Source organism: Anopheles merus, chromosome 2L, assembly GCF_017562075.2.
Source record: "Anopheles merus strain MAF chromosome 2L, AmerM5.1, whole genome shotgun sequence".
NCBI lineage: Eukaryota > Metazoa > Arthropoda > Insecta > Diptera > Culicidae > Anopheles > Anopheles merus.
In genome coordinates, this window is record NC_054083.1 from 12,459,473 (window position 1) to 12,484,981 (window position 25,509).

General features: G+C 46.8%; 1 protein-coding gene across 3 annotated transcripts in view; it reads right to left on the reverse strand.

Annotated features, from left to right (window-relative positions):
- The window catches only part of LOC121593760 (dendritic arbor reduction protein 1-like), a 100,908-nt gene that overhangs the window by 45,687 nt on the left and 29,712 nt on the right, over positions 1–25,509 (reverse strand). For all 3 annotated transcript variants that reach the window (XM_041916424.1, XM_041916422.1, XM_041916421.1), the window contains exons 3-5: positions 7,846–8,029; positions 6,694–7,643; positions 6,083–6,608 (exon numbers count right to left, since the gene is read on the reverse strand). In XM_041916424.1, the coding sequence (XP_041772358.1) occupies positions 6,083–6,608; positions 6,694–7,643; positions 7,846–8,029 (1,660 nt within the window). The remainder of the gene's footprint in view (positions 1–6,082; positions 6,609–6,693; positions 7,644–7,845; positions 8,030–25,509) is intronic.

Consider the following 25,509-nt stretch of genomic DNA (forward strand, 5'->3'; position numbering starts at 1 on the left):
ACACAAGTCCCGTTTGAAATGAAATTGACACTCCAATAAGCACCAACATAATGGGATCGTAATGCGTGCGATCGGGCCCTTCGCCGTTAGGATTCCGTACCCTCCCTCCGTGCTCCCCAAATAACTACCAAAATCATGCAATGGACGAGAGGCGACGAAACGAGAGGAATAAAAATCAACCCAAAAATATTTTAATAGCCTTTTGTGCGTCATGCATCCTTCGCCAACCTTCCTACCGGCACGATCGGACGAGCTCGGGGCGATAATGGATAAATGGTTTATGGTGCCGTGGAAATCAATCAATTCGCTCTTGTTTGCGGCCTGAGTGAGTCTAGCGGTCGATGTATGCATGACCGATATCAACCAGAAGTTCCTCTCGCATGACCGCCTTGGACCAGTCTTTTGCAATCATCTGCACGTCCCGGACAGTACCGTTCCTCCCACGTGCCGCGTGTGCCTACCGTACAGCCTGAACTAGCGCGGGCCCTGCTGCGTGGTGCCCGTAGTGCAATCGCAATTTGATCTCAGTGGGATAAAAATCCAATAAACTACAATCTATTCATTACCTCGGTGCTCTTTTTGGCATTCGCTGGCCGTACGGCGTGCAGCGGTCCAAATCAGGCCAATCATCACATGCAGAGCAAACATGAATGAATAAGACTGACGGGGCGAGGCAGCTCTGGTCCGTCGTCGCCGTCATCTTCGTCTATGTATGTGTGTGTGTGTATGCAGGACGTTTGAAAGGAATAGCGCACGTCTAGGGTGCCCTCTCCCCGGTTACGGCGAGTGGTGGTCCAGTTTGAACTACGCTTTATTTAGTTACAGGTACGATTTTTGTTGTTGCTGTTGCTTTTTCCTGCAAAACGTCTGCAAGCCACTGCTCCGGTTTATGGTTTCGTGTCGGTTTTGCATGACCCATCGAAGGCTACAGCCCGGGCAGCATACCAGTTGGGCACTTCGTGGCCTCGGGACCAACAACAATGCGAAATAAAAATAAAATATTAAATTTTATAACTTATTCTGATCATTTATTACCGCCAAGTCTCGCGGCCGCCACCATAAGTAGGTCCAAAGCGGTGACGCGTGAAAGCAAACGTGCCAATTCAAAGCCGATCAAAACCGAAATAGAATTGTATCAAAAACCTCCTAGCACGGTTCGCGCAACTGTTGATAAATGCGTACGATCATTCGAGCGCTGAAGATCATTTACCAAACTTCACCACGCGGGTACCGAATCTGTAACCTTTCACTTTTTTTCACGCTTCCCCCGATCTTGCATTGCTTCGATACGGCGCCCATGGTCATGGTGACTCAATTGGGAACGATTTCGGTGCAATTCGAACCGTTCAAACGATCCAATCGTCACCAAATTGTTTGGACGTTAGGCATGACGGGCGTGCAATTTGTGCCATATGCGACTAAACGTAATCCTACCACGTGTGAGTGTCTGAAGGTCTTTTTTTCTTCACTCATGCATCGGAATGTTTCCTCAACATCGAGCTTCCCCGGATCACTGATCTTTTTGCGCTTGACACGAACCCGTAGCTCTCAAACGTCTTCAGAAATGCAATCGTATGCGATTGGACGCTTTTTCAGAATGTGGCAAGGTACGGCATGAGGCACCAGCGGGTGGTCGTAAACTGAAACGGTTATTATCAATTGGCCAAGCGAAATGTGTTTCTGTGTGTGTGTGTGTCTACGTGTGCAGAGTGCATCGTAGAGGGCGCCGTTTAGAAATGGAAGCTAATTAATGATTCGGTCATGAGCGCAATAAGGATTAATTAAATTTTATCTGATGGTGCCCCGCGACTTATGGGACACGACCGTGATTCGCCAGCTTCTTCTGCTTCCGGCAGATTTACTTTAAGGCGGGCATTTGGACCCGAGCTTCGTGAGGATTACCCGTACCGTGGAAAAAGCAATCGACCCATCTGAGTCGTGATAAGGAACGTCTTCGGTACGGTCTGATGTTTCTGGCTGGCTAGTTGAACTCGAATTTATAGCTGCGTTTAAGAATGAACCCATTTCCTGCAAGGTTTGCTCAAAGTGGCTTGCTTTAAGCATTTTTGATGTAGTTTTTTTGACAATTTTATTTTTAAATCTTTTTCGAACAATAACCAATCCAAGTGTATATAACATTATACAGATGTTCTTCGAAGCAGTCAGCTTTGGAACCTTCTAGCTCCAAAACGGTATAATGCCGGAGATTAACCTTCAACATTAACGAAACATTGTTTTGCGCTCAAATTAACAATATCCGGTTTGTAGGAACAGATACGAGGTACCATTTTTTCCACTTCTCTATACATAACAAAGCTCCCTCTGACGAGGACAATGTAAGCAGCACAATTTGGTGGTTGTTGTAAATAAAACATGTTCCCATGCGTTCAATTCCTTGTTCTCAAAACCATTGAACTAGAATCGAAGCCGTAGCGATCTGCTCCATGCCAGTGGAACAGATTAAGGGCCGTAGCAAACAAAACCGAACAAAGTCCCGGAGCCCCAGAACGAAACACTAGATCGATCGATAATGTTCGTCCGAAACCGTATGCCATATGCCACAGCGGGGTTGCCTGTCCGTCCTCGCCGATCGTGTCGCGTAAAAACTGTGTATCATGGCTTTTTGATTGATTGGTAAAGAAAAATCACGTCACACTCTCGTCAGCCAAGAATTTGATCTTGATTCACGATCATTCGTCAGCGGACAAAGCACCTGGGTGACGAGATCAAGATTCAGTTAGCGTTCGTTCTTGTACGTGTAAGCAAAAAAAAGGTAGAGGTAAAAATAAGACACCACCCGGGCTGGACACCCTCGACCGGTTGCGGATTGGATCGAAGGAGAAAACCCGAAGTTCAGAAGTTCAGTAGATCCCCAGACCCCAAATGGTCCGGGTGGTTGTTTGTTCGCCCGGGTGCAATTGAGTGACCCCCGCTGATATGTCCTCGACACGACCGTAACAAACGAACAATTGCGACTGCCTAGAGCTTCGAACCAAACAGCCTACCGGCGGTAGGCCCGATTCCACCGTATTAATCATAAATTGTATCGACAAATTCAATTGGATTGGAAGTTGTGTAAAGCGCGACTAATAACAGGCAGCAAACAAACATTGCGGGTTATTAATGATTTTTCAATTTACGAAACCCAGGACCTGGCCCTATTTGTCCCAGGATGGAGCGCCAGGGAACTTTGACACACGGTGTGTGTGTTGCGAATCACGGTAATGTAGTGTAACACGCCAAAAGCTACAACACCACCAAGCGCAACGCAGACAGCGCTGACAGATAGCACGATCCTAGGTGGCTCCTCGTACTGCGTCCACTCGCAGAGCCTAGAGGCCCCCAGTGTCCCAGATCCCGGAGATCCATGTTTATTTCGGGCTCCCACCGCATGTCAGCGGGATTGTTAGTGGGAGCCCGATGATTATGTTGCTGCTGATCTAGCTGCCAATGGGTTCGAAAGATGATGTGTGTTCCCTTGCAGTACCTGGCTGTCTGCTATGACTGCACGTGACTGTGTGGCAGAAGATATGTGGAACTAGTTCGAACGGGAGTGCATCGCTCACTTCGCGCAGAGTCACGCGTTTCTCACCACTCTATATGGAATTGAAACTGATTCGCTTCGATGACAACTTTTTCACCCACCTTCCTGGTGCGCGGTGCGCTTCCACTTCTTTCCTAGCTGTCATTTCACAAGCTGGCGCGGGCAAGATGGATGGCGTGTGAAAGGGGAAAGTACAGCACGAGTTGGTTTAGAAGTGGCGCGTACTCATGCAGTAGCGAGAGAAAAATAAAACACGAAAAGGAATCAATAAATCATTGTTCCCTCCCGCCCTGGCTCAGACTCTATCGGGACGCAATTATTAAATCTTATTATGTGATAAATCATGATTAAAAATTCTGTTCCTATGGCCCAGGTATCGTCCCAGGGGCTGGACACCGTTCGTACACCGCACGGTAAAAAAACCAACGTGATCATTGGACGAACATCCGGCAACGGGAGACGTGCTGTCCTCCTGCACCGAGTGGCTGCCGATCGTCATTAATTGATTTAATTAGAGAAAATAATTACGCGCTTCGTTAGGACAATTGTTGCCCACGGTGCAGCTTAAGGAAGGTTAATCAGAAAAAAACAAGATCACCAATCGAGGTGCTCAAATACACACGAGCTGAAACAAAAACTAGCGCAACATCTGTCTCGACTGTCTCTACTGATCGTCTGTTAAATAGACCACTTCCTAGTAATATTACAGAGCTTTAGTACAGCAAGGACTTGCGTACCTGCGCAGCTTACGAGGGGTTTCACTTTTGTCCGACAATAACTTCGCAATTCGATTTCGATCGCGCGAAATTGGATCAGGGTGAAAATTACGATTAATTGGCTGGGTATCGCTGTATGGGTGATAAGTTTTCCACTCAGCGATAACTTTGCACACCTTCTGGCTGTAACAGTTGTGGCGACGTTTGATCGACGACGCAAAGACGTTCGGTTCAGTCGGGCAGGGATGGGTGATGGCGCATGATGGAGGAATTATTCTGTCGCGACTGGTAGCCTGATTAGCTGACGAGTTGATCGAGATAGTGACGGGTCGCAATAATCACCAACAGGCTGTTCAATCTACAGCATAAAATACATGACAGACAGGTTAAGCGATTTACTGAACGCTATTTTGTGTTTATTAATTTTATATTACATAGATACACTTTCATTCCATTCAACTAAACCTTCTCAGGTTTTTACATTTTGACAAAACCAAAAAATGTTAAATTGAACAAGACGTTTAGCAAAGCTGTTCAGTGGTTATTGTTAATCAAAAACGCGAAACTAAAAAAAATGTTACATGATACTCATTTGCAGCTACGTGTTAGCTATGCTGTTCTACCCATGCCAGCACTAATTATCTCGCGTTTCAATATCGACGACTTTCCCGCACTGCCGTTCGAGCACCGCTGCCGCAGAAGGGTACCTTTAGAGTGTAGTGTCGGCAAAGAGTGGACGGTACGGGGCTGGGAAAAATGCGTGGAAAGTTTAGCTCACGCAGCCTGCATTATACATCCCTTTTTTGGACGTGGGTGAAAATGAAGCTTGGCGAGTCCGGTAAGTTGGCTACAAATTGATTCATCAGTCGATGTCGGCTAGTTGCCGTGAAAGAATATCGCACGTCCGAGCGATCGCGCTCGCCTCTTACTCTCTTTCCCGTGAGACGCACACTCGAATAAGGCAACTTCACGCTTAGTGTTGGCTACCACCCTTTACGCCCTGGATCGCGATCCGGGTGACACGGACGACGACGACGCCTAGGACTGAGAGAGTGATAATTATCGATTTTTAAATGGCGCGTACGCAAAGGAAAAACGAGCACGTCTCCGTGGCCATGGCTGGGTTGTTACCCACTCCTGCTAAGGGATCTCGCCCTCGAACATCATAATCAAAAGGGAGGAGAACTAATGAATTATCGCGTAAATGTCTTAATTTTATTGCGGCACCAATGCACACGCCTCATGCACGGCGAACTTCTCTGGGGAATGGGCGCATATCGGGCGTATTTCGATAGCTACCTGCCGCTTCCCAGCGAGGGGCTGGTGGAGGAATAGGTAGTGAAAAATTGACGGGTGATTTTTCTCACATTCCGTTTATGGATGGCACTGGAACCGGCCGGCAGGTTGCAGCCAGAAACGTTTACCAAGACATCCGTCAGGCATGGGTACGGTGCTGATTACTGTCGATCTATGTGCTGATGATGCCAACCTCACCTAAACGTGCAGCGAACGTAACGAAGCGCTTGTGTACAAAAAGTATCCATATTATTAATTATCTGCAGCGTGCAATCAGTTCACCACAGGGGCATGCATCGGTTTGATACACTGACGACAGTGCACCACCAAAATAGCTGCATTTGGTAAGGGAGTGATCAGTGGGACACATATGCTATCATTCCATATGCATCACCCGGCAGTCGTGGTGGGTCTTAGTGGAAATGAACGACGCACAGCGAGACGGCATCGATTTCATGGGAATTAGTGCAACACGCATGAAATAGGAAGCGAAAGCCAAGACACGGGACAGTATGGTTGTACTTACCGATAAAATCACAGTGGTGTATTCGCCGTTTCTCTAGCTCCGGATTGTTTCGACGATTGTAGCGGCCTACGATGTGTTTCACTACACCGGCGCTGCTCAGCACGCTGTTGATGCTGTGTGCGGAACTCTGCCGCTTGGAACTAGAACCTCGCGAGGACGATCCGTTGCGTGTGGATGCCGATGATCCGCCCGTGTTGCTGGTGTTGCCGGAACCAGTGCTCGTACCGGAGGTCGCTGTTAGCGGACCGATCGCGCTGGGAATCGATGGCGTGAGAGGGTGAAGGGAACCGTTGGTGGTTATTGCATTTGGTTGCGTAGGCTGAGCAGCTAAAGCGGCGTTTGGTGGGAGCGGTTGCAGTAGTTGGGGCTGGGTTGGACCCGCAATCGATTGCGCACTGACCATGCCACCGTGCGAGTGATGATGGATGTGAGTTCCTTGCAGGACCTGCTGCTGTTGATGTTGTTGCTGTTGATGTTGTTGTTGCTGCTGATGGTAAGGAGGAGGTGGGGTTCTACGAGGAGGGTTCTATTGGGAAGAGAAAAAGTTCACTTAAAGCGTTCACAGAGGCGTATCGTTTGTTTTATGAAACGAGCCTTGGAACTACACCTACCTGAAGATTGTTCCCTGGACTACCGGGGTCGGAGTTCGGTGGTGTTAGAGGCGGGACGTACATTAGCCTGGAAATAGGCGTTGCACACACACTGGAACTCTGTGATGCTGCATATTTGCCGTGGTACATCGGACCAGGGGGTTGATTCAATGTCGCTGCACCACATGTCCCCGTAAGGCCTTGCTGGTGTTGCTGCTGAGGTTGCCAGTGATAGTAATTATTGTTCTGATTCACCTGCAAATGTTGCTGCGGATGATGTTGGTGCTGATGGTGATGCTGCTGCTGTTGATGCTGAAGGTGCGTGTGTTGTAGTTGATGGTGTTGCTGTTGCTGCTGCTGTTGCTGCTGAAGTTGTTGAGGCTGATGATGCTGCGGCTGGTGTTGCTGCTGCTGCTGCTGCTGCTGCTGCTGCTGCTGAGGTGGATGATTAGTAAGAAGCTGCAGACTAGAACCACTCCCATTCGTTCCAGCAAGATAGCCATTGAGATTGTGCTGATTTGGATGACCATGAGCTGTTGCAATGCTGTGCGTGTAGCCGGAGCCATTGTTAGAGAGGAAATTATTGCTGCCATTGTTGGTCGCGTTACTATTGTTGTTACTGCTAGCGTGACAGCTTGTGACGTCGCTGTGCATATGGTTTTGGTGGATGCTGTTGTTATTGTTGTTATGTAGATGGCTAAGGTTGTTGTTATGGTTGGTGGCGCTTTGCGCCAGTAGGTTGCTCTTTTCCGTTTTGATCTCAAGCGGGCTGAGCAGTGGCGAGGACAGCGGTTCCAGGAACGGGTCGTCTACGGCTTCCATCTTGACCTGCGGTATGCCATTCATGGTTCCGAGCATGATCGCATTCTCGGGATCAATGTTCTGTATCGAGCTGGTGATGTCCTCCCACAGTGGCGGCCGTAGAAACGAATCCTCCGACTCCGCACATAGTATGTCGCGATGTTTGTTACCTTTGGGAAATAGAGCGTTAGAAAATGTATTACAAAAAAACAACAAATATTAGTTTTATTAATCAATATTGTATTAGATAAAAAAAACTCTGCCCCCAGCGAAGTTGTTACGGAGAAGCTTTCGGAAAGTTTTCTGGAATAATTTTGAAACACTGGTGGCGTCTTGTTTTTTTGTCGACAATCAACCGCGGGTGATACGTACCGAAGAAAAACTCCTTTCCATAATGCTCGTAGTTCTGGCTGGTGTAACTGGATAATCCGGACGACGACAGCGGTGAGCTGGATGATGGATGATGCTGACTTCCCGGTACAACGTCCAGCTCGACATCGGTTTCCAATTTATTTATGCGCCCCATCAGCTCATGCCGAAATTCTAATTCTGGTGACTGAAATTAATTGAGAAGATGATAAACGAAAGGGAGAAATTAATGAACGTTGTCTTGCTCGGTATTGTCACGGTGATTCGATGGCGGTGGTGGAGAGAACAAAAAAAGAACACTTTGCGTGAAGAATGCTTCGAAGGCCATCTGTACATAATTTATGATAAGTCGTTTCATAACTACAAATGCATTTAGCGTGTTGTCAAAAATGCACTGCTGACAGGATTATAGATTAACGACGGAATGCTTTCGAGGAGGATACGTTAAGTGCACTGTTCCAGAAGATGAAACACTGTGCAGAACCTACACGGGTATTGAACCTACTGTGAATATTTTACACAGAAATGCAGAAGCAATTCACTGTAGAATTTTAATAAAATTGGTAACAAACACGATTCCACCGTCGATAAAACTGTACCATTTTACACCTAGAAAACATATCAACTGTTGAAACAGAAAACAGCAATCAACTGTTGCCGTGTTACGATCACCACACAAGCAGATGATCGTTTCTCAGCGATGCACCCCACAACGATCCTCGCGCGCTGTCAATCCAAATCACTGAGAACATTAATTTACATAAATACAGCCATACCCTACCTCCTCGCTTGAAGAGGGGCCATCGACCTACAGCAGTTGTCTTGGCAGATGGTCGCTAGTGAAAGCTTACACGACCAAGCAGCACCGAGCGGGTTGTGTGCGGGTTGTTGCCGTGATCTGTTGGGGCCCGCTAGAATCCCTGGTGAGACTGTGAGAAAACTGGGGAAGTGATTAGATCACTTGATGGACGCTAAAGTGACGGTCCGAAATGCTACTTGCCAGCGCGCACGGTGCTCGTGTTGGTTCGGTGCAAAAACAAACGTTTCCCCACTGTTTGCGGGAGCATCTATCGGGCAGGGGACGATAATCACCGAGATTATAGGCACTGACTCTGGTGTGATTGATTTATATAGTGCTAGCGCAGTCGTAGCTATTTTGCAATTAAATTCCCAGCGCCCTGATCGTGATGGTTTCGTGAAGCCAGTGTCCTCTCCCGCTCACGGCAGAGGTCAGTGGAAGCAAGTGGAATCACTACCAATGAGGATTGCAATACGGATCGGAATCTTTGCAAGCACCATAAATTGCAGAGTTTTATAGCGCCCGAAACGGTTCGCTTTGCAAGCAGAATCCATGCAGTTTTTAATATTCTAGATTACATTAGAGTTTAATGGTTTATGTAAATATCGTCGTAAACATGCGCATCTGCTGTAGTAACATACGTCCCAATTTGGCCCCCGCCAGTTAATAAATTCGCCGTAAACATGCATTTTTATCACGTTTGCGAACGATCGAGCGAACGTTTGCGTGATGTGCGCGAATGAAAAATGGTTCCTTTCGTGAAGCTCAAGAAAAACGGCACACCGGCCGAGGCGATTGAGCCGTACGCAAAAGGGCACATTAAACACTGGCCGAACGGCATGATACGTTAATACTTATGAGCGCGCGTGTGCTGAGAGGGTGGAAAATTGCAACTAAATAAAGCAAAATGGAGGCAAACAACTGGGGAGCATCGGCTACATTCCGGTACGCATCCATTGCCTGCCCTGTCCTCCCGTCTCTTCCCCCATTCACCGTCACATATTTGCATACAATTGGCCGTAAAAAAATTATCCACTCGGATATCGGCTAGGCAGCGCACCGCGATGCATGTGAAATGCTGTGCGGCGTTTTGTAGTAGAATTTACGATCGATTTTATATTATTCTTCGCCACCCCTTGCCGATCGGCACGCACGTATCGGGGGGCATGTTGGCAGATTGAGGTGAGATGACACTTTAGCAGCGTCTATCGAACACTTTTATGCGGTTCCACACGGAACGGTGGGAAGAGGGGGGGGGGGGGACTAACTGGAGGAGACAGTAGGGAATGGTAAGCTGCAGCTAGAATATTAACTTCATATCTCAATTGCTTAGAATTCGCGCATTACCGAATGCATCGTGCAAAGAGCCGGTCTTGTTGAAAGCGCGCGATATAGGCAACGGTTGGCTATATTGTTTTAGCGTTTTGCACTATTACAAATAACTTGCTTGCAATGGTGAAGAAGGGGGAAAACAGAAGACGTTGTTTATTATTTTGCAGCGTTAAAAACGACTCAGTTATTTAAAGCGATTGAACAGAATGAGTAATTCGAGTCAGGCGTAAGTAGTTTTCAATGCGCAAACAACGAGATTCGCGACAATTCCATCCACCGCGTTTCGTGTCAGAACTACTGAACCGGAAGACTTGATACGTACAGCCCGCGTACAGTCAGTAAGGGCATCGCGTACAGCAGCCAGCACTCCACTGACAATACAATGGGACATTTACGGTAGGAAGGCACACGAAGTCGAGTGCGCTTTATTATGCTGTCAAATAAGCGCTATCTAAACGGGCACTTTCTAGAACCAAACCACCAATGCTCTCTTACACCATTAAGTCTCTACGCGTGACAAATATAGTCGCTTTTACAAATCCAACCAGCAGTGTTTGTGTGTGGCTACAAAAACACACAATCTTAAGCGAATGCCAACGGCTCCATCAAGCAATCAGGGCGATTAATTGTTGAATTGATTGCAGCGTTTGTTTCTGCTATAAATTTGCAACACAACAGTAAACGGGGCATTTTCAGTGTCACTCGATATTTGTGACACATTTAGCACCGGTAAACACTGGCCATCGTACGCACACATATATACACGTGGGTACGCATAATGCTGCAGGTATGTGTGTCACTAGGCTAAGAACGCTAGTCAGAACAGCAACCAAGAGAGATTCTGGGTGATGGGTGAGTAGTTAGTGGGGGTCCCTGCTCTCCTCTTCCCCTTAGAGAAGCATTAGAAGCTGAGCCACAGCTGAATGTTGCTATATCAAAACAAAAAACAGCATCATACCCGGTCTCTATCCAGCTGTCCAGATGCGAGCCTCCGACTCAACACAGTACGGCCGGAATGAGGCCAACGGTGCGACAAAATGTCCATTGAAAATAGTATGTTCATCGATCGATCGACAATCTTTGTGCTGGTCAGTCGTGGTCCGGAGTGTGGGTGGCGTTAACGGGGGACTCGTCAGTCGGTCAACCAGGCCAGAAAAAGGGTTGGAAGCAAGCTGACACAAGGGGCCAAAGGTGAGATCCAGGGTGACGGTTGACCGAGATCAGATGTGTCACCACACGGGCGCACGGACTGCTGCACGGAGCTAACGAGGAATGCCACGCCATACTGGAATGCCTGGCGGCGGAGGTGGCTTAGGCCTGAGGGCAGGCACATAATTCATCTGATGGATGCTCGAAATCTGCACCGCTGCGTGTCAATCGTGTGCGGGCACAGAACACTCCATAAATAACCAGAGAGCCACCGGATTTAGCGTGTCGGGTGACAGTACCCAACAGTGCCGGGCAGTTTGGATTAAAATAATGGACAAAAGTGCGATAAAATTTGAATTGAATGGACGCATTCGAGCTTTACATTAACGAGTGCATGCACACATACACAAACACGTAGGATGATGGTAAATTAACCTCTTTTTTTCATGTGCGGATCTCTCGATCATCGGTGACAATCGGCATCACCACAAATGGCACTGTACCGTTTTCGCCGATGGAGGAATTTTAGGGTGGATAATTAAAATTATTCCCTATCTTGTTTTATAATCTGAAGAATAAACATGTAATTTTAAGTATCTCAAAACCTATACATTGATGGGGGCTGTATTTGATAACAGTCTTTACTAGAAATACAACTTTATCAGATATTAAGACATAAATGTAGAATAATTTAGATCAGTTATTGTATGTACATTGTATGCGAGAGAAGAAAAATTAATTGCCTAATATTTCTTATAATAATGTTTATAATAAGAGGCTAGTTGATATTTGCTAATAAAACAAGAGCTGTAAATCGTATTCTTCAGTGCGCTTGTTTTCATCAACTATGCTAACTTCTCATTAGAAGAGCATGTAGTGCGAATATAATGTTTTAGCTTGCCTTATGACGATGCGTAAAAACGTCTCCCAGTAGCTGCTTTTATCTGGCACGGTGGTTAACGCAAGCAGCAAGCTTTCTGGATATAGGTTATGATCATTGGCTAACCGCTGACAGCTCAACCATGCCGTGCGACAGCTTTGTGCAAATGTTATGCTAAGTACCTACAAGGTACCCTAAACGAGCATGGATAAACAGTCCGCGCCTGGATTTGGGCCGGTAAAATGGCAGCAATTTATGAGCAACTCGCCGATGATTTGATGCGATTGCTAGAACACACAATATTAGCATTTACAGCAACGCGCTCTCGGCAACAGCTCATAAACGATCAACCTACTAGCCGTGCCGAGCTGGTAGACAACAGTCCCAGGAGCAGCTTGGCGTAGAATGTTACCCGGGCTGGGCCGGGCCGGACAGAGCAGCGAATCACGCCACGAATCACACCGCCAGGACAAACAAATTGATTGTAAATTTAATTAAACCTACCAAGCGAACGTCCCAAATACCGATTGCGCCCTCCCAACCTCCCGGGGTGTATTTTTGCGACGCTAAAAATCCTTTTCCTATTACTCATACCTAGCGAACGGATGGAAAGTACTGCATAATGCTCTATTGCGGTACACTCGCAGGTCTACCATTCCGCTCCTTCCAGACCTGAATCCGCACGATCGGAAGATATTTTTCCATGCCGGCACTTGGCAGAGGGGTTTTATTTTTGTTGTTGAACGGGTAACAAAAGAACAAAAAAAAGCAGAAAGTAAGACTGTCTTTGAAGGCACTCCGAGACCCAAGAGCATTGAGTCGCAGTTAGGTAGTTTCGCAATTCGGGGGATCGAACCGCTCGACCGCTGCACGTAGTGGTGAATTTCTTCCCTGCCTGCCCGGTGGACTAAAAAACGGTCTTTGGGTTTCTTGGGGCCGTTTGTTTGTTTTGCGATAAAAAGTATGTTTGCGCTGATAGGTACCTCACGGTCTCGACGGTTTCTTGCAAATGATGGACACAGGCGCACCAGGTTGGTTGGTGAAGACGAAACCGATCGCAAAAGAACGGCAATCATTGTCGGTTGAATGAAGTTCATCCAAGGGGAGCGGGTTTGAGTGGTGGTACACTTTTGTTAAGCAAACTTGTTGATTCCCTTTTGATGCAACAGGTCAGCCATCGAAGGGACCGGCAGCCGATAGCGAAGCAGTGAGATTCGAAAACAGAAATAGTTGATGTACAACGAATAATACAAAAAAAGTCATCAGTGAGAGTGACCAGCGACGCGCCAAGGTATAGGGCAAAGATTACGAGAGAGTGACTCTGGTAAGATCAGGCGTATCGCAGCCGGGATCCAACACGATGGTTAATAAGGCCGGTGGACCAGTATGGATGGGAAGTTGTCGCTGGGGATAATATTTGCTTTTTGATACGATACACAGCCCGGCACAATATGCCACAATTGCACCGCGATGGGGTCCCGATATGAGCTGGCCAGGTTAGTGCGGTGACGGAACATTTTAGTGACCAAGCGAGCCGCTCACGTCCGGGTCGTCCTAACCTTGGATTTGCACCTATTTGACTTCGGTTTTCGCAACATTCGACCACGATAAGATTACTGCAAGTCAGCTTATCACTGTTTTCTCATGAAGTGTGAACTTATGCAATCACATCACGCTGCACAGAGCAATTGCTGTGAGGAGTAAGATGTAAAATGGAAGGAACATTTACATTCAATATCGTTGCTTCTTTGGCGCATGCATTGATATTTTTTGGTTTATTCTTAAGACATCTCCAATAATGTACAAATTACAAATGGCTAAAAATTAATTTAAAATTAAAATTTTATTTTAAACCTGCAACCGAATGTCATAAATATCTTATGTGTGGTTGTACCATCCGACGAAGCAGCACCATATCAACAGTGCCATCGTCATCAGTTGCACGTTTTCAATCACAATTTCACACCACCCATAAAAACAACCCTACTATTTGGTCACCTGTCACCTAGAATGGCAATATTTTGTCATCGGTGTCCTGTGCGGTTGTTAAGCAAATTAATAACCTGTCTACGTGGTAACGAAGTTCGCGTCCCTGGGAGGGACATCGTCGGGAAACTTCGCCGACTTCGGTCGGACAGCATCAGCACCGGAGCGGCGGGGCGCGAATAGCCATACGGACGGACGGTTTGGGGGCAAATATTGACAAACGATTCACAATTTCCGAACGATATTTGCACAATGATTAGGAAATTAGTCATGCGCACCTTCAAACGAGCCTGCCAGAGGTGCGAAGTTTTAGCTCCGTTCGCCTTAACCTGCGCACCGTGCGCGCACGCGTGTGTTTGTGAGCAGACCGCGTGTGTACGTGCTATTAGACGAGCGTGGAGCGAAAACCCGCACAAGTTGCAATGTTTTTGTCACTAGCAGCGTGCAGCACGTTAGTGAAGACGCGTTGATGCCAAGGGTATTGCGCATTGCGCAAATGTTAGCTCGTCTCGCATCCCATAAGGCCGTAAGGTGTGGGCCGGGAAGGCTAAGTCAGCCCACAATCCACTGGCAGTGAGGGCTCGCTGAACTGCCCGAAGGGAGAATTTTCCTGCCCTCGACAGGCGAACCACGAGCCGCGTGTGAGTAATGTTTTTAGCAACGGTGTTCGCAAAGTCAGCTTTAGCGTGGCATGGCGTGAAGAAAATGACACATTTCGGAACCGAACGTAGGGCAATCCGAACCGTGGCATAAAGCTGGTGAAGTAGACATCGAGCAGCCAGAGGGTACGTGTTAACTCCTCCTCAGCGTTTGGTCTATAGCGCTTTTGGTGTTTTGAATCTCACCCTCCGTCTTGAGTCAAAAGCTTCTGCCAGTGCCTGTTGGCAGACTACATCGAGTGTCTGTGGAGTCGCATTAGTATCGACCGTATGGAGAACACACGGTCTGCGCGTACAGTTCCCCCGATACCCACCATGCTCAACTCAGATTCCCAGCGGCTGCTTGTCACCGGAGTGGAGCCTGAGCTGTGTTAGTTTTGCTTTGTTTTGTGGCTGCTCTTTACAGTTGCCTCTTGTTCGGCGTTCACCACGTCTCCACATGTTGAATGAAACATGCAAATTTAACATTTAGCAACGGGTCGTACGAAATCATGCACGGAGCGTCAGGAGGCTGTGACTCAATCGGTCGTTTTGATTACGGTAACATAAATTCAACAATTTACATACACGAACATGGACACTGTCTTTCTCACTCTCCAGTGCCTGATTGGGTACGTACGCCGAGCCGAGGGCTGTATGTCTAGTAGCTGCGAGTATCTATTGCTGTGTATGGGAATTCTAGAGCAGAGGCGGTGTTCTTAACATTACTCTGGAAGTCGCTGATGACGTCGAGCAATGAAGATCGGACCGAAAGCAAATCAATCTACACATGGTCGATCATTTGCATATGACATGATTGCGTTCTATTTTCAGTGCCGCTCAAGTAGGTTAGAATACATTGTAAGGAAAGGAGCACCAAACAAGGAAAGAAGAAAAAATAAAAACATTCCTGCGGGTATCAGAATGACCATTTTGTTGAAAAATAATAATTTCCAACTTTCCCCTCAAGCAGGTAGTTATTAGGCGGAGTCCAACGTTTCGAGTCTTTCATCCGCTGTAGGATTAATAGCGCGTCATTGTCCGTGTCGCGCATATGGGTAAGCAAATCGTCCAAATTGGTCAATGATTTCAGTATGATTGTACGAATATATAAACACATTTTTCATTCCGCTTGTGTGCTGTACGAGTGTGTCACAATCTGGTTGATGGTTTCCAATATTCCAGCGCCTTATGCTAGTGGTATCCGGAAGATTTATGCCCCCGAAATCTTGACTCATCCACCATGCGTCGCTTGTGGGGGATTTGTTTTTTCTTTCGCTAGTTTCATAAGGTTTTGTCGGTTAGTGTCTTACGATCATTCGTGTCTCCATCGTCCATAACGAAAGTGTTTCCGTGTTAGGAGAGTTGGAAGTTTTGTGATTCATTTCTGATTTCCTCGCGGACTTCAATGGTTTCGTCTGCGTTGTGTTGTGGAGCGTGCGGATTCCAAATTTCCATCCCGCCCAGCGTCGCAGTCACCCGAATGGAGATTAATTGGATAAAATTATTGGAACATCATTTTCTTAATGCGACACATTTTTCACATGGTTTTTTTTATCGTCGCTTGGTTAGCTCATTTGATAGGCCCATCGTTTGTGTTGGTGAATATCTGCGTATGATTATGTCTGTGTGTGTGTGTGTGTTTCTCTGGGATGTGTTATGCTCGAGGACACTGAGGTTGCGCGCGTGTGTTTTAAAGCGCTAGCAAAGCGCGCCATTTAAATTCAAATATTTCATCGCTAAATGCCTAAAACGTGATATCGATTCCCCGGGGACCGCTTGAGATGAAGAGGGGTGTAAGTAAACAAACGGTGCGCTCGCTAAAATCGTAACGTACGATCGCCGAAGGAAGCGTGTTATAAACATCGCCGGAGGGATTGCTTTCGTTCGAAGTCAACGTATCCACTGGAGAAGGGGGAATGGGGGAAAAGGTGAGTTTGGCTTTCTGGTAACGGCGAATTCCTTCGAAACTTGAACTCTGCGTCTGTTGCGCCGCTGCGAGTATGCATCTGACATTTTTGAAGCTGAGGAAGCCGATGATGCTGTCAGTGATATTCACATGAATTGGGAGGATAGTGTAAGGTGCACCCGGTGTGTACTAGTTAAATGAAAGATTTTCGGTTTTGAGTGTTAAAGGATGCTGCACGACTTAGACATCGATTTGCACGACTGAGCAAACGGGCGATAAAAGCTAACCGTAGACAAAGTGGAACTCCAAAAAGGCTTACACTTCACGGCACGGGTAACAACGTGAGAATCCCTGTATAGGTTAGCGTTCATTGCAACACTCGACGAGCGATCTCGATCGATTACAGATCAATACATCGGCAGCCCCTTATTTTAATGGCTCCGAATAGTGTAGCGCTCGGTAAATTGGATAGAATATTGTGTTGTTCAAAGCAACCATCAAAAACCTGTCGTCCACCGCTAGCAGTAGCAGGTTGTGTACGGTACCCTTAACACAGGTTTTCGCTTGTCGTCACCAAATCGTTTTCACTTTCGTCCGTCCCTTACAATCGATGCAGGCCGTTCATCAAGGGTGACGATAGATTGGTTCGTACCTGCAAACACCGCGGTCCCGCGTAATAGCTGCGTCCAGCAACACGAAACAACACATGCCTGCATACACATGTGCCAGCCCACCGTCATCCTTGTGCTGTTCGATCGTACGCTTGAAGTAGTAGCGAGCAAGATGTTCACCACCGACACCACCGATGTGTGTGCGCCCGGGCTTCGTAACTGCACGACGACAGCAAACACAGTCGACGCGTACACATGAAATTGGTCACGATTCTGATATTTCGTTCTGAATTCCGCAACATTCTTCATCGTAGGAACGGTATCATACCGACGATTTTTCGCTACCGCACGCTACGTATGCAGTGCCTGCAGTGCCTGCGCACTGGATTAGTGATTTCGAATTGGCGAACCAGTCCGAAGCAAATGCCCAGATACTCACCGCAACGCAGCAATCCTCTTCTCCTCTACCAAGCCGCTGCCCAAACGTTGCTTTTGCCGTTGCATCATGCGATAGAAGAAATAAAGGGATAAAAGATTTTACTCGCCAACGTCTCCTACGTCCTCTAGTCGACACTGCCGACCACGGGAGTCGTGGTCCGTTGCCGGCATCATAATGCCAACAAAGAACCAACAATGGTGTTTAGAAGTGTTTAGAGTGCACCCCAGCCACTATAATCAGTGAGAGCTGCAGGGTGGAGCAGGCGGCAAAGCGTGGACGCGAGTAAGTACGTGAGGTAATTTTACAATAATGGAGCTCCGCTGTAGCGAACACCCACCCGGCCCTTTGGGACTGGCATCGAAAAACCGAAAGCGCTGGGATCGAACGCAATATGGGCATTGTATCGGTTTGATCGTTTGATATGAAAGTGCTTAAAAGTTGAACTATTGACAGGGTTCACGGGGTTGCCCTGCGGCCACCGTCAGCCTTTGGCGGTTTGGCAGCAGCAGCAGCCATGTAAGCACATGCGCAAAAGCGTCCAGACGTCCCGGTCGGATCTGGAAGCACTGGCAACAGCGCACGACAGCGCAGCAGTAGGCGCCGAAACGAAACGAAACGTCAATGTGTCAATATTATGTGCCCCTTTGTTCCCGGGGAGACCCGGGAAACGAGTGGCTGAAAGTGCGAGCGACCTTTTGCTTCGCGAGCGAAAGATTTGACATCTGTGCGTGTCTGACGCGATGTCGAGTAGTTGTCGCTACAGCACACTTTTAGTAGCACACTGAGCGGTAAGCGGTATGAGTGTTAGACACCCTCAGACTAAGCTAAAATTCGCACCTAATAAATATTCTTATGTGATAATAATAAAGCTGATGTGATCGTGCGGACAGCATTATTGGTACGAACTGATGTAACCAGTCGGTCGCTGTTGCTTATCCCCGTCATCAACATTTAAATGGCGTGAATTATCTCTAATTTCTTGATATTAAAATGAAACAGAGCAAGTGCTCGGTACGGGCACATCGTAAACAACGTGCGAGCAAACGTCTGTGCACATTGCTGCAAGCAATGATAATTTTCAAGAGTGCAGCTTTGATTTATCATTCGTGAAAAGCCAATTAGGCCGCATTTACATTGAAAATTTATAATTTCTGTCACAGGCAGGCAAATATGAAAATATTTATTTCACACCGCCGCGGGCCTCATGCGTTTATGATTATTACTACACAAACATTATGAATATTTATGCCCTTCAGCTGACCTCATGCCGCTCACTTCCTGCAACACTTAAGCTGTCAATTACGTTCACCCCATCGATCGCCGGGGTCGTCAAAATGGTGCGGTGCGTATGTCGCGACCGCGACGGTACGACGCCGTTCTTAAACCCGGCTGCGATGATAGTCACCGTATATCGACGACCGTTCTTTACCGTTCGATTTCAATATTCCCGAGCGCGTTTAGGTCTGTCGGAGGGCGGTAAGTTCACTTTAACACTACCCAACACACTCTGCCAAGCCAATGATCTCCGGATACATATTGATGGTGGCCCCGCGTGAGCAGGTCAACAAGCGTGCTCGTAAACCGCGGATCGACGTTTAATGGCCATGTGCAAGACAAATTTACCCCCAAACAGAGAAGCTTGCGCAACCTGTTCTCGCTGGATGTGTTTCATTCAGCTTCCGTAAGGCGTATGACAGAATGGAAAATTTAATCCCCTTATAAACGGTGCGGAGAAGAGCATAGGAAAATAAAGTATCGATACAAAAAAAAAAAAAAAAAAAAAAAAAAAAAAAAAAACAGAAACCCCAACGAGAGCTCACTCCCACCTTGAAGCTCCACAAATGGAAGCTGCTACAGGTAGGGGAACCGGTGGGCTCGTAAAGTGAGGAATTAATGCTATTGAAATGGGCGAAATAAAGGGATTCAAGAAAGGAAAAGGGAGGGAGCGAAAACGTATGCGGTTGCAGAGTGCGAGCTTAACAAGTAACGTCCCCACGGAGACTTCAATCACCGCACTCTAAAACGATAGTCCACGGAGCGCTGACGTCGGGAGGAGGTCGGGCGCAAGGAAGACTCCAAGGAAGTCAATTTTTCAAACCACTACTCCAAAAGGGTCTGCTTGGTAATGGCTCAGTGCTAAAATAGGCCAACAGCGTGCATGGCAGTCAGTCAGTGCTTTTGGATAAAGTAATTATCCAATACTTTGCCATCGTGTTTGCATCGTAGTAAGCAGTGAAATGAACAAAAAAAAAACTAAAATCACAGCTTCTTCGGAACACCCAAGGGGAACGTGGAACGAGAACGCTGGCTGGGTATAACGGGGCCTACGCGAAAGCTCAGCCGATGCCTACTCCATCACGCTAATTGGCCCAATGAAATTAAAAGACGTCAGACAAAACAAAACCGTGTGCTGCAGCGCGCATCGGTGAACGTGCGGAAGCCTGGCGCAGCCAATTTTCCGCACGGTTGAGGCTGAAAATGGCACTTTTAATAGACCGGACCAACTTGTGCATACGTGTGTATCGGGTATGATACGAAGCAGACTCTCGCGCGAGACACAGACCAGCTAGCGAGCTGTCGGGAACGATTGGTCCCGCGGTCCACGGTCGGTGCGGCGAATTTGCGACGACGGAGGGTCTGCAGTCTGGACTATGCGAAGACTAGGCGCTCCATCCAAAAGAACTGGTGTTGCCTTGTCCGATGATAAGAGAACTATAGGGTAGCTACAGTTTCGCGCACACGGTCGATGTTGTTGCAGTTGCTCGCATCATCAGCTAAGTGAGTCTGGCTGTCTGCAGTCGCGCAGAAAGGCGCGGGATTTCGCTCCCGATGGGAATACAGTTGATCAACGAGAGCAGCAGTGGAACAAAAAAAAAGTACAATGAGAAACGTAGTTAGTGAGAGGGTTTACAGTGCTACTGCTTGGCAAAGTAGAACCGTAATCTGCACAGCAACCTAACGAGCTTAACGTGTATGGGATTAATTCCAACTGACATGCTCCTGTCGATCGGATAGTGGAGAGTTGTCTCCGCACTGCTGCCGTTGACTACTGGATGTGATTACCGAACAAAAGAATCATCGTCACGTAAGGTGTCGAAAGTTGCATAATTTATTCGAAATTATCCTAATAAGCTAAATGTCACCGTTTTCCTGTTTTGTAGGAAATATTTGACACTTAATAAAAACAAATTTGCGTGTCGCAATGTAAAGAAAAAAATCATTTTTTATGTTTAAGGTTGCTTAAAAATGTCAATAAGTCAAATTCGTTATGCTAGTTATTCTTTTAAAAGGACCTCTACGACTCAGATGACTTTGGGTTTAGAAAACATCGTTCAAAACTTTGTATAAAATACACCCAGAACAAATCTCTTTACAATATTCCAAATATTCATTCGTGCAACCCCGAGCACTGAGTGTAAACAATTTGCCTTTGGCAGCTTACTTTTTAATGGACATCTTTCACGCTTTCAAGATAAGTGCACTTCTTCAAGGAGATTTAACAACGCGAAAACGACCGCAATAAGGCACCGACATGGATTCGATCGGCGGTGTTTCATAACCCATATCCACGCGGCCCAACGACCAGCAATGCTACCCTTGCTTCGCCGGGTTTTACTTTTCCGAATGGCGAGAGCAACACCGAATGCGGCCTGCCCGAGCGGTTGGAAACCTCGGGATGAAATCGAACGAAAAATCAATATCATAGTTCATTTGGGTTATGTTTGTCACGAAGCGCATTTGTAGCGTCGCTTCGCTTCTCCACCGCAATGGTGGCCGCGTCCTCACGTCCAGCGCAATCGCGCATTCATATTAATGTCGTCCTATGTAGCCGAAGGGAGCAACATCACTTTCGTTAGCGAGACGCTAGAAAGGGAAACTCGAGGGGCTCCAAGCGATTCAGGTTTCATTCATGAGCTGTGAAGAGCATAATCCGTGGAATTAGATAAATCGCGGGAAGGAAATGTGCCGCGGTAGTGTTGCTCGCCTGGAACCTTGTTCGAGCAGCAGCAGAGCAAGACTACCAGCGAGCTAGTACACAGCCAAGCTGATCGTGGCCGGATTGGGCCGCTGGTTGACTACGGCTGGCCTCGGTGTACCCGCCACGCTCCCTTTGCAATCCAAGTGCAAACATGCAGCCATGCACCTCACTCGCAATCGTGGCTGGAAGTCCTGGTGCTGTAACAGTATGACCATTAGATCGGTGGTGCTCCTCAAGGCACCTATGTTGCCTATGTGTATGTGTTAGTGTACGTTTTTTTTGTTTCATTGAGTGGCTGAAAAACGAGGGAAATGCATTAAAGAGTATAGGTTACCAACGGGTACAGATGAACGCTAGGCAAGAATTGAAATTAGGAATTCACTCTCGCTTTCAATACGGCAGCCAGTGCTCTCTTCTGCGACGCTTTTGCACACTACCGGTTGGCTGCCCGGTTGTCTACGGGGGTTTGATATAAAATTTATTTTAATTATGTAACTTCCCCATTGCGGACGAAGGATGAGATCATGCGAGCGGCACGAACGGGTGCGCAAAGGGTAAAGTGGAACGCACGAACAAGAAGGTATTCTTTGTTTCTACCACCGCGGTGGAACGGGTCGCGCGCTGAGCTAATCAAGAACCGAGCGGGCGGGAGGCAGGAGTCAAAAAGTACCCCTGCACGGTGTAGTGTGTTTATTGAAGACAGTAATGAGGCAATTTGAGCGAAATGCCCATTGAAATTTGTTTTGATCTTTTCCCTAAAGGTCAGCACGCTTGGGAAAGATAGCATTAAATGGGTTGCGATTTGTTTTGTTTTGCTTGTTGTTTTTTTTCTGCACGTTTTCTGTATTTAGCTTTCTGCCTGTGAAATACGATCTAAACTTTCCAGGTGATCAGTTAGCAAACCAGTTGATAATCAAAAGAATCTCGATTGTTGCGAACGATGGAAACCTGGTTAAAATGTCGAGCGCTGAGCTGGCATACACTACTGTTAAAGGGAGGAAATGTATGAAATGTTGTAAAGAATTGGTACTTTGGGAAAAAATCGAGATTGATCTTTTTCAAACAAAACCTGGATCATTCAACTTTCAATACTCAGTAAAACTTGTCCGTTTTTATTGCTTACGTGCGCCCCTATATAATTAGTAGGCTCGTACAATTGTTATTGTTTTGCATTATGGTATAACCAAATAGTGTGAAATTTTAAAAAAAATGGTTTTTTTTAAAATTATTATAAATATTATTAAGAGATTTTTCATATCAATCATGAGCCCTAACGAGACATCTTTACGCTAAAATATTGGCAGAAGTTTGTCGTAAAATAAACCACCGTCCATGCCAACAAATGTTTTTTCGTTTTGTGATTTTTAACACACCCGCCCATTAATGTTGATTTTATGTGTGAAATCACTGTTTGCGATCAAGGCTATACAACTTACCTCTCTACGCACACGGACTCAATCTCTGTCCATCTTTATGTTCACGCAACGGTGATGATCAAAATTAGGGTAAACATAAAGTGCAGCAAACGAAGGTAAACGATACCTCACACATCTCGATCGACGCAACCAGCAACCCCTTTCACTCATGATCGAAAACGAAACACACCCTCACATCACTAGCACTAGGTATGATCCGACACTGACACAATCCCTCAATTCAATGGTAATAAATTGATTGGATAAATAAATGATCTGCTCGATTCCCTCTCGCCTGTCTTCCGCTGCCTCCTTGCCCCGTTGGTGACACGCTAGCACCAGACCCTGCTGCTAGCGAACGGACTATTCGATCGTCCGTTCCTACACCGATGTATGATGCTCTCTGGCAGTTCGTCATTAAGGTGTTTACGTCCCGTCGATACCTTGTAGAGGTTGATTATGAGAAACACAATCATTATGTGCCACGTTTAGCTTTCTTCATAAACCAGGAGGTCCCTCGATTGGTCGCTGCTTGCGTCTCTTTCCAATTCACCCGCCTCGCCGCCTGTTAAGGGAAGGCTCACGTTTACCCCCTACTGCTGCCTGTATGCTTGCCGATCGCGAGCAATGCTGGCAAAGGGACAGCTTCAATCATTAATTAAAGTGGTAAGACATTTTTGCTGACATTTTTTGTTCACCCCGAGCGAAGCGATCGCGTTTTGCAGTCTTTTTTTAGAAAGTGTTTCAAAGGAAAGACCCAACATCTCGGGTTGTTTGGGATTCTCGTACGCACTCATACGCCGTTGCGTCGGCAGGCAAGAGAGGCAAGGAAGAGAAAAAAGAAACATTGATCTTGTTGCGCACGGCGGTGACGAGAACATGGAAGACATGAGCGAGAGTGCGAAGAAAGCATTGTTCAATGAGGGTTTCTATCTGATGGAAAAGAAGTACCTTTCCTTCACTTCAAACTCGCTAATAGAGATTGACCACAGGGATTCGCAGAAGAGGAATACAAAAAAAAACGCTGTATAACCGTGGTGTTTGTTTTCGATCGTTGGATGCTTTTTTAGTCGCTCTGTTTTGAATTTATGAGCAGTGACTGATAATTGAAACGAGACTGGCCAGAAACAGGATAAAAATTGTGTTGATGTCAGCTTAACCGGTTCATCGTTTGTTTTACACACATCACCCGTTGAAGTCTCTCGAATACTTTTTTTTCCTGTCGCGCTCTCTTCGAGCAACTGTTAATCAATAGGCTTCATTTATCGATGTGCTATCCATGAAGCGAGGTGTAGTCGCGATGAAAGTTCACCGAGAAGAAACAAAAACACACACACGCGCGGTTATATTTAACCTGTTGAGTACAAGCGCCCCGTATTGATTCGACTATTACAAGCTGTTTCTGTAAGCTAATTCTATAACCTGCGAAATGGAGGCTGAATGAGCGGCTCGCGCCTTGCTGAGCCGTAGCATTTCGGGGAAGGAAGGCATCCTTATGCTAGGCCCACCCCGGTGTGCTGAACACGGTCGATTCAATTATCGATTGGGGCAAAGAAACGGTGTTGTTGATGTTTGTTCGAATTTGATTGAAGCGATGATTTGGCTGATTTTCAATTATCACCCGCGGTCCGCAGCGTGTGCACCGAAACGGGATTCCCTGTTGCGGATGCGAGCGCGTAGCATCATCCGCCGCTCGATCTGGGGTCTGGGGGGAAGAGCCGCTAAAGGTTTATCGATTTGGTTGTCGATCGTGCCGATCGTGCGCCGGTCACTGCGGGGGTGGTAGAACTTCTCGAGAGTTAATCCGATTTGTATACGGACTGCGGGATCTTCTCTGCGCTCAACCGCACCGTGGTGGTTGAGTAATCCGCGGGTGATGATTGCCATTCTAAAGCGTCATCATTTTTTCTCTCTCACTTTTGTTGAATCGTTTTAATTGAATGAATTGTTACGCGATTGCAAAGAAAATTTAACAATCAGCAAGGGGGGTGGGGGTGGTGATCCACCAGCAAGGCTAGTCGTGAAAGGTAGTGTAAAGGGGTCTAGGATAGGTGACTCGTCAGAAAAGAGAACTGGAGATGGTGAAGTTTGTCAAGCTGTTTCATGAAGATTACCACTCATCAATGGCCATGATGCTAAAAGCTTACCGACACAAATCAGAATAGGAAAGCACCGCGAAGGAGGGATCTTAAAATTTAACACCGGAGCGGAAATAGTTTGACCTGCGTGAATCTGACTGCTCCGGGTTAAAAGGGGAGCGAGTGAGTGGAGCGTGATGACAAAAAAGCCACCTTCGAACGGTGAATGATCTCGCAGTAACGATGGGCCAAACTTGTCGACGACGGTTGTGGGTGATGCGAGCTGACGGATACCGACCAACAGTCGCACTGGATGGGCGGCAAAGAAGTCAACCAGAAACAGGGGAAGGGAGCCCACGAGGGAGCCGAAAGGTGTTATAGAAATAATCAAAGTGATTCAGATAAGAAGATGTTGAAATTTATTATTATTAAGGCAGGAAACTCGTGTTTAT